Genomic DNA, 10,244 nt, shown 5'->3' with positions numbered 1-10,244 from the left:
AGGTGGACACTGCTCCATGACTGGCTGGGCATCAGTCTGCCTCTGGGAAGCGGGAAATAGCCACCTTTGCATCACTGGTTCTTGGTTTCTGTTGTAATTTTTTCCCTCTCTTTCTGTCACTTAATCAAGTCTTTATCTCAAGCAATGCGTTTGCTTGCTTTTGCTCTCCCTATATTCTCCTCCACCCCGCTGGGGGCTGGTAAGGGATTAAGCAAATGTGTGGGAGTTTCGCAGCTGGCTGGAGTCAATCCACTACAGATACCTCCAATAAAAGATGTAGCTTTTGGAGACCTTTATCTCTCTTCATTACAACCTGTGTATTCCAGCATCTTTGTCTTAAGAAGCTACTGATTAAAATAATTCAATCAAAAAATCTGATGTAGAAAATCTCTCTTTCCTGCTTTGGTCAAATCAGCCCATTTTTGTGTGGTTTTGGTCTCATGATATTCATTTGTGCAACAGAGATTTGAGGTGGAAAGCTTGCATAAATTTAACTGACACTGCGTAGCAACTGGCTTGGTCTATCACAGCAAAACATTTCCAGGAAGTACTTACGCATTTCTGCAAACAGCTGCCTTCTTTCTGCCATGGTATTTCCTCTTTTCCCACAATCTTCAATCATTCTGGAAGACAAAATCATGTGAAAACATTAAGTATTATTCCCAGACTGAACATATGTACAAAAGCATCCAAAATTGATCCCAAAGAACCTTTGAGGTTGACAGGTGCTCCACGCGTATCCGATGCCTTTTGCCAGCCTCTGTGTGGCGTGGTTCATGGAGAACCTGGTCCTCAAACTGTCCTCCATTCCCTGGACTCTGCTTTCAAGCATTTGTTCCCCCCCGCCACCCCTCTCTCCCAAAGGCAGTGTTCAGTTTTTCTGCTTGATGTAACTAACTGGCTTACATAACACAAGCTCTGAAATTCATTTTAGGTTTTCTTAAATAAGGAATCCTCAGTTTAAATTATGTAAGAAAGAAGAAATCATAAAAGATTCGGATATTATTTTATAGTCTCAAAAATTATGTTCTAGCCAATTCTATTTGGAGGAGACAAAAAAACCCAAACCAAACAACAGCAACTAAATCTCTACACCGTAACATAATACATGCTATTTACCCAAGCAAACACTCTCCCAATATTCATTCAAATTCAGGACAGTATATCTCTGATTAAATGAGTTTCAGAAAAAGGCTCAGAAGTAAGAATATATTTTCCTCCAGTTTTCAGATGAAAAAATCTTTCAAATATTTTGAAGAGTACTACTGCTGGATACAGCATGGAGAAAAGCAACAGCTTCTCTCACAGCCAGCATTCAAACCATAAAAGACTAAAGCCTTCAAAGTAAAGATAAACATCTTTAGCAGCACTCAAAAAATTAAAACTAGCATCACCACCTTCTATGGGTAATTATCCTGTCGAACCAATATCCTTTCCTGCCTGCCAAGTCTGGTTAGGGCTTCTGACCTGCATTTTAAACTACATCCTCATGTCAACTAGACTGTGTAAAATAACATCAGACTACCTAGGTTATAAAAGAGATGCTCTATAGAAGCCTGCAATCAAAAATTGCACTGTATCCCATAGCAAACTTCCATATGTATACAACAAGAAGGATAAAAGTATGGATGCTGAAGTCTGCCATCACCAAAGAACTCAAGATAGAAAACCAGTTTCCTTTTATTTCTCGAAGACAGAAAGGCAATCACACAAAGGGGTGTTTTGTTGTGTGGGTTTTTTTTTCCCTTTCAAAATGCACTGTTCAAATGAAGTGGTGGTACATTATAATTGCCTTTTCCAAATAGCCTATTCAATTCTCAGAGTACTGATAAAGACTCTGCTGAAGTGCTATCTATGGTGGGCATTTTGTGATGTGAGCAGCAGTCCCACTAGGAAGTGGACAAAGGGTATGGATGCAGCCTCTTTGCAGGGATATTCAAGTTCACCCTCATGCTTTCATTTGTCTGGGAGTGATAGGGATGTGTGTAGCATGGCATTAAGTCTGAGCTAATATGTTCTCCCCTTCTGCAGAGATAACAGCTCTCAGTACAGTGCTTCACAGAAGTGGTCACAGCCTGTGATCTGGAGGTAGCTGGTGTCTTTCTTGCTAGCTTGGAGGTGTCGGAGAAGACTCCCAGTAAAATGAGATACCTCAAGACACGCCAGGCCCAACCAGCACCTTAATTAGACAGCAAGAAATATCTTTTTTACATGAATCAGGTTTAAATCTCTGCCCATAAAAGATTAAAAGCAATATAATTCCACTAACCATGGCTTGAGTCCCTGCTCCTTTCTGTTTCCAATGAAACTCATAGTAGGAGACAAATTTGCCATGGGAAATGACCAGATCTCATAGGACAGGTGGGTTAATAACACCCTTTGGAAAGAAAGCACCTTTTACTAGGCAAGGCAGTTGAGTGCATACTTCAGAGCAAGCACAATTTTTGATTAATATTAATTGCTTGTAGAGTTGGTTATAAGCCATCATAATTTTCTCTGACTTCTATATTCAGCATCTTTCCACCAACAATGTGCAGCTTGTTTTCAGACCCAATACTCTGTGTTATTTGACCGAGATTGGGTTAATTTGATTTTGGCACAAGGATGACATCATCTTCCATTTCTTGACACAACTGACACTTAAATCTTACAGATTTTTCTCCAGTTAATAATTTGCTGTTTTCATTCCACCAATGTTCTGTAACATTTGTGAAATAATTGCTGGTCTCAGAGTGATTGCTACAAATTTTATTGAAGACATAAGGGGTGCAACTTTATTCTCACTTCCCTCATACTGCCACCTGGAGAAAAATACTCCTTAGCTATTGCTTTTAAATATCTTGCAGAGCATGGAACGTGGCTCACCTGTGACCTTATTCACCATGCAGAAGAATTTTCCCAGTCTAAATTCTGTAAAAAAAGTATTTTTCAAATCATGCAAATTGTACAGTATGTTTTCCACTTCCTTCAGAAAAGCCTGTTCTTAAAGTGTCCCTTTAGTGGGGGGGAAAAAACAAATTCTTTAACTGGTTTTCCATTTTCTGCAATTCATCCTCCCTTTACTTTTACTTTTTATATCTCCTCATATAAAAATGTTCCCTGGATCTGATCATCATTTTTCAGAATGCCCCATTATCTTCTGAAATTGAATCACCCTTTTCACTGCTGGGGCTTATGGGGATTACCAGGCCTGACAAATAACTTTATATTTATAAACACACAACTCAGGCTTCACTGGAGAAGGAAGGAGCTTCATATTATGTCTTTTAGGACTCTTCTTGCACTAGATATTTTGCAGATTTTAAAACAGCCTTCACCCCAAATGAAAATCCTGAAGTTCCCTCTAACAGGGTAAATGTTGTTAGGCTAATGAGAGCATTAGTGGTGGCAATATTTTCAGACAGCTACATCCCATCCCTCTTTCCTATCTTCTCCTGATAGAAGAAAAGTGATAGATGATGCTCATCTACCAAAGTATTGGTACTTCTGAGTTGCCACGACAGGAATTCACTCAGCTGTGTCTTCCAAGCTTCTCACATGCATTTTTAACTCTAGAATGCACTACAGCCCAGGCTCAACTAATGCCACTGTCAAGGTGCCGGGCATCTCCCTTTTCAGCCTTGTTCCCTGCGACCCAGCTCCCAGGTACACAGCTCTGCTCTTCAAATCAGATTACAGACTCCTGCTTTGAGCCCACAAAGCATTCACCTCAGTCCCTGGGGCTGGCCCTGAGCTAAGTGACTACAGTCGTGTTCCAGTATTTCTCATTTTGCTCACAGCACATGTCACGTCACAGAAAAAAAAGTACAATTTGTTCTACGGGGGAGAAAAGCAAATCACAAAGCAAACTTTAATGTGCTTTACAAAACAGAATACATTTCCAGAGACAGAATGTTGAAAAATATCAATGAATGTATGCATTTCTCATAGTAGGGATTAGATTATATTTGTCTTCCATGGATTCCTTTCACTATCTTTTTCCCTTCACTTTTCTTCCCAGGAAATAGCTCCTCCACTGCAGGTAAGCAGAACACCTATTGTGCATCTAATTAAAATTCTAGTCACAAGCTAATTAGTAAGGTACCAATTAGCATGGTATTAAGGCTTCAATATATTACAGACATTCCAAAGCAGAAATCATTCCAAGCATGAGGTTTCCAGCCTCTGAAAAAGATACTGTGAATGTTTCATTTTTACCCATGTTTCAAGCTGAAAACTTTTATGACATCAGTAGTGTCAGAAAGAATAAATAAAGAAAGAATATAGTTTGATTGGAACTATTTTGACTACAATTTCATCTTCATGCTTATCAGTATCAGAAGCATAATTGGTCTATTTTTAATATACTTTTCTGGTTTATAAAATGTGGGTGGGAATATCATATAATATGCACAAGGTGAGAACTAAATGCCTCATTTATCTTTCCTTTCCTGTTGTGCTGCTTGGATTATGAGCACTGCAATAATCTCTCTCACAAATAAGTGTTTTTCTTGTTTTAGTATTTACAGGGTAAATAATGTATTTTATTAAACCCCACTATATGTCGTTCTTTTCATAGGTAGCATATTTCCATTACATTTCCATTTCTCGAGCTAGGTCTGTGCATGATAAAAGGAATGCATGCTACATTTAAATTATTAGCTCCAAAAAACCAATCTGTCCTGGTTTAGGCTGAAATAGAGTTAATTTTATTCCTCGTAGCTGGTACAGTGCTGTGTTTTGGATTCAGTCTGAGAATATGTTGATAGCACACTGATGTTTTGATTGTTGCTAAGCAGTGCTTACCCTAAGTCAAGGACTTTTCAGATTCCTAGGCTCTGCCAGTGAGTAGGTATTATGGTATCCCGCAGTGGTAGGGAGGAGAAGAGAGATCCAACAGGCAGGAATTGTGCAGCAAGATTGATTTATTTAATTATTTTACAAACTCTTGTCTTTATAGACTTTTTTCTTCATAGTCTAATTGGTCAAAGGATCAGCCACCCCTTGGGGTGATTGGCTAAAATCCTAAAATATCCATTGTCAAAATATTTTTCTACTGTACCATAAACAAAGCTCTGCAAGGTCACAGGTGATCATAGTTTATAGAACTCTGCTAATATCTTCCGTGATAAGAGAAAAGTATTTCATGGGACTGGAAAGAAGCAAGAAAAATTCTTGCTAGCAGCAATATTGTATCCACAAGGAGGTGCACAAATGACTGGAAGGGAGCAAGGCCAGGACAGCTGACCTGAACTGGCCAAAGGGATATTCCATACCAGAGAGCATCATGCTCAGTGTATAAACTGGGGGCAATTGGCGGGGAGGTGTCAATCACTGCTCAGAGATGGGCTGGGCATTGGTCAGTGGGTGATGAGCAATTGTACTGGGCATCACTTATTTATCTTGGGTTGTATTCCTCTCTCTGTCTCGTTATTATTACCTCTCTCTGTCTCACTATTGTTATTATTATATTTTACTTTGTTTCAATTATTGTTTTTATCTGAATCCATGAGTTTCACTTTTTTTTCCCTGATTCTACCCGACACTGGTGGTGAGGCCGGTGGTGAAATAAGGGAGCAGTTGCATGTGACTCTGTTACCAGCTGGGGTTAAAGCAGCACACCATCAAAAGAAGCAGTTGCCTACGTACCTGGCACTCCTCTCTGTAAAGTCCCACACACGTCCCAGGAGACCCAAAAATTCCTGACCTGACATGCGCACACACAGTTTGATGGGTCTGAGAAGAGCCACCCCACTAGCACTTCCACAAATCCCCATCCCATTTGTCGGTGACAGATGAAGTGCCCCAGGGAGGCAGGATACACGCCAGTGAGGAAAACTGCCCACTGAAATTGATTAATTCTGGCATGAAAAATTTATCAAGTCCCATGTGATGGTTGTGACGCAGCCGGGGCTTTGAAAAAAGAGGCTCCGAATCCTGGCCAGTGACACTTCTGACAGTCTTTCAGGCTGGATAAAAGTTGTTTTTCTGTTGAAGCAGGTCAGAGGAAAAAGAGAAACACCTCTCTGCTCCAGTCTTGTCCAGCTGAGTGTGCTGGTGCTCTGAAGCTCTTGGGAGCATTTTGGGACCCAACTTCTAGCCGAAGTTTTGCACCACGAGACTGGTAATCTCAACAGTGAGTAACTCGAAATCACTTTTTGGAAAGAATACCACCATTTGGCAGAAAACATCAACCAGGATCAAGCATCCTTTATCTGAGCAGTCTGTATTTCCCTAGTGAGGAAATCTCAAACTCTTGATATAGAAGCTATTTTTTCTTCCATGAAATGATATTCACTTCAGTGTCTCTGGGAATTAGAAGCATTAGGATGCAGAGAAATGTGCTGGTTTCTCAGTGGCTATTTTTTATGCTGTTGACAAATCTGAAGCTATTTTCTATGCAGCTGGACAATATTTAAACCCAGCTTTGAGCAGACAACATGACCATTTTTCAGCAGCACAGGCTTCTTGTCTGCCATTGCTCAGAACAGTTTTATCAAAATGCCCTCCATACATAACAAACTGCTATTTCTTTTCAGGATTTACCAGAAATTTAGATTTATGAAAATGAATGAGCCTGCTAGGGTCTAACGGTGACTTCACGAGGAACTTAAAAGCTATAGTCAACAGCTAGGATTCTGTTCACGCAGGATTCATGGCAATGTGAGAGAGGAGATGTTCCACTGATCTTTTATTTTCTCCTATTTTCTCCAAATTCAGGTGTGTTAGGTAGATTTTCCTCAGCTAACTAGAACAGTTATGGCTGCTTATTTCAAAGAATTTGGACTGGAGATCAGTGAGTTAAAAGGGACAGTGAGTGCTGGCTAAAACCATATTTCTGACATCACCAACCTCAGCAATCCTTGTCGTTAATAATAAAAATCCTGAAGGGCTATTTCAGAGCCCTCTTCCCCTTAATGGATTTATTGGTGCTGTATGAATGTCTTGTTCCACATGTTCCAATGAAGCAAGTCCCTAACAGGCCTCTCTCAGCTTTACATTCCAGGACTAATCTTTGGCACTGTAATAAAATTGGTCAATGCTCTTTCCTGAGGCTAGCTATAATTGCACTGCACTTACAAAGTGTGCTTGTATTTTATCTAGATGAGATTTTTGCAATGAAGAAACAAAACAAAAGCTGTTGCTAAGTTCATCTCCAACATGAGTCTCAGCAAGTCTGACTATTCTCATTTTTGTCGTATTTTTCGAATTTAATAACACCAAAAAACCTGAAATTCTGTCTTGATTTATTCCTTTAGTGAAATGTGGTTCTGTTTTTAAGAAAGAATTTTCCAACATATTTTTTCATCAGCTCCCCTTTTGGGAGTTTTGTATCCTTAGTGGGAAACTGCCAAAAATGCCTAATAAGGCACCCACTGCAAGTGATTTCCATAATGCACAGTCTTCAAGGAAGTTTGAATGCTATGCAAATCTTATCTCTCAGGTCTATAAAACAAGTGTGAAGGGATTAAACACTTAAAAAAAGAAAGCATAATTTTGAGACAGAAAATGTGAGAGTCAAAATAGACTAATTACGTATTTCATTTAATTTCATACTGTATGGAATCAGCAGTTTACTAGAGGAGGCCATGACAAAGGAAACATCAGTTGCTTTCCATGTGCACTAGGCATTATCAAGTTTAGGAATTAAAAATGTTACTAACTAGGCTGAAATATATACCAAAATCCTTATTTTTCTTCTTTTCATGGGTACTTGTACAGTATAATTTTCAGCTTTTCTCTGCAACATGGAGAACTTCTCTTAGAGAATCTTACTACTCCAGACATGAAAGACATTTAAGAAAACGAGTACTTGTAACTTAAAATATACATATGAAACTTTGAAAAGCTGTTGTACAGGCGTTGCCTTGATGAATTCTTCTAGCCATGCTCTTTTTGAGTCAGCCTTCCTGACACTGGAAGAAACTACTCTATTGGATGAAATATGGAAAGAAAGCTAATATTCAGTGCTTCAAATATGTTTTCATTTTTTGAGAGCGTAAGATTATCCAATAAAATAATTTTGGTCACCTCCAAAAAACTTTTCTCCAGGGCTTCACTGCCATCACCTCTGCTAAACATAAGGGATTGATTCCAGTTAACTGCTACTGAATTTCAATGCAGTGTTTCAAACTTCTATTCAAATGCTATTTAAAAATTGTATTTTGTCTAAATTTTATTAAATATTTTAAAATAATAAAGAAGATGCAGATTTCCTTTGAATATGACATTTCAGAGCCTTAATTCTACCAAGGGGTAGTTAAAAATAACTTCCACTAACAGTCACTTCTTTTTGGTTACACTCAAAACACATTCCAGGAAAAGAAGAAGCCCCCAAAACTCAAACACAAAAGCTGGCAATATACAATACCAAATCTGATTTTTCTGATGTGTAAATATCTTTATGGAGTTTACCCATTAACTCATTTTGGAGCTGGATTTCACTGAAATGGTAGTTTTTCCTTCAGAATATGTATTTTTAAAACTATTTTTCTAGAAGCCAAGATCAATAAAGAACTGATGACCTCTGAACACTCAAATTTGCAATTCTACTTCTTTCAATTGGTTAGAGAAGCCATAATTGATAGAGAAAACTGTAATGAAACTCAAGGGATAAAGAATTATAAGGCCTTTATCACAGGAAGCATTTAATTTATACTCTGATACTCTGGTAGTCTGGTCCTCTTTCTTTTTTACTTGCCATTGTAGAGGCAAAAAGGAGGTTGCAGGATTTCAAATATAATTAAAATCCTACTTAGTCAAAGGGATCTTTCAGCTCCTCTTGTGCTGCCATAATTAAACCCAAATTCATTTGAGAGTAAGCTGTCAGTGAAACAATTGTGTTAGGAAGCATTTCCCGGCTTCTGCCAATTTTAATAATACAAGTTGTCAGCTTTTGTAAATACAGATTTGATGATGATTTGCTGTAGGACAGTAGGTACTTTCACATCCTCAGAATTACAAAACCCACTAAATAAACCAAATGGTAGCTGCAAGAGAAAATGCATTCCTAGGCAGTTGAAATTATTAAGATCCTTTGCAGGTTATAGGAAAATCGCACTAAAATTAAGTACTGTGAGTAGTCAAAAAAATTAGTTAATAGAAAGACTACTGGCTTTTGTAACCTTACTGATGAAAAGTTGTGGCGCCCAAACAAAATGCAATAGCCACTGATCCAGAGAAGTTGAAAAATATCAGCTACAAAGAGTTTTCCATTATACAACTGACAACCAAGAAGTATTTAAGCTTTTTTATCTTTATGCCTGAAACAGATGCCTTTGGGTTTTTTTCACTTTTCAATTTTCTGAAATGTTAAAACAAATAGATTTATAGAAAAGAAAGTCTGAACTATATCTAAACAACACAGCTAAAAAGAAGAACCTTTAAAAACAATCCCATGGAAATCCAAGTCCCTCCAGATCTATTTGCCAGAAAGGTAGGAAATAAATTACAAATGAAAGAATGATGAGGCACTGATGAAATTGTTCACATATACTCTTTCATAGTGGTAGCTGTTAATTTGTCTTGAAGCTCAGTGAGAGCAGGCACTAGGACAGAAAAATGGCACTAGGACTGGAATTAAGGCATTCAGGAGCATATTTGGGTTAAGTATATACCTTCTGAGACAAGGAAAGCTTTGATTACTGAGTCTGTAAGGATCTCATGTGGAGAGAAATCAGATCCTTAATGCAAGCAGGAGCAGCCTCCAGGCTGATCTAATTAATATCTGAAGAAGGGGTTTTTAGCAATTAGCTGCTGTCAGGGCATAAGGAAATGTAAGATTTTATCTCTTTTACCTGGGCATATCCCTTCCATGAATGGCCTGGTAAAATGAGTAAGCGATGACCTGGGTAAGAGGGGTACCACTTGATTGTTTTGGTGGCTGCATTCAAATGAAGATGCTTTAAAAGCAGATGTCAACTTACTAACTTTAATTCTGTTTTCAAGTACCAGATCTCATTGAAGGTCACACCTCTATGTCTCTACTTTTGTGGTGGAAAAAGAAGTTTCACATGCACTGTTAAAATGATTTCACTAGGCAGCCTTAGTTATAATAAAGCTCAAACCTCAAGATACTCAGTTAAGATACTACCTCTCACAAAGTCAGAGTGATTGGAATCAGGGTCTGTACGTTCTTGTCCCATAACTGCCTGCCTGTTTACCCATGAATAACCACACAAGCAGTACAGCAACCCAGTTGTTATACACAGCAGAAACAGAACAGGTAGGCTGGCAGTACCACGTGATACAAGAAGAATCAGCAG

The 10,244-nt window shown here is 38.5% G+C and overlaps 1 protein-coding gene across 20 annotated transcripts in view; it reads right to left on the bottom strand.

Annotated features, from left to right (window-relative positions):
• The window catches only part of DTNA (dystrobrevin alpha), a 193,059-nt gene that overhangs the window by 97,280 nt on the left and 85,535 nt on the right, over nt 1–10,244 (bottom strand). For 13 of the 20 annotated variants that reach the window (XM_017727416.1, XM_017727423.1, XM_017727422.1 and 10 more), the window contains one exon: nt 556–623. In XM_017727416.1, the coding sequence (XP_017582905.1) occupies nt 556–622 (67 nt within the window). In that variant the 5' untranslated portion in view covers nt 623. Of the gene's footprint in view, nt 1–555; nt 624–710; nt 735–10,244 lie in introns of those variants that run through there. The other 7 variants (XM_017727434.1, XM_017727426.1, XM_017727415.1 and 4 more) reach the window with 2 other exon arrangements.

Source organism: Corvus brachyrhynchos, unplaced genomic scaffold, assembly GCF_000691975.1.
Source record: "Corvus brachyrhynchos isolate BGI_N302 unplaced genomic scaffold, ASM69197v1 scaffold60, whole genome shotgun sequence".
Classification (NCBI taxonomy): domain Eukaryota; kingdom Metazoa; phylum Chordata; class Aves; order Passeriformes; family Corvidae; genus Corvus; species Corvus brachyrhynchos.
Note: the sequence above shows the minus strand (reverse complement) of the source record. Positions and strands in the feature narration are given on the sequence as shown.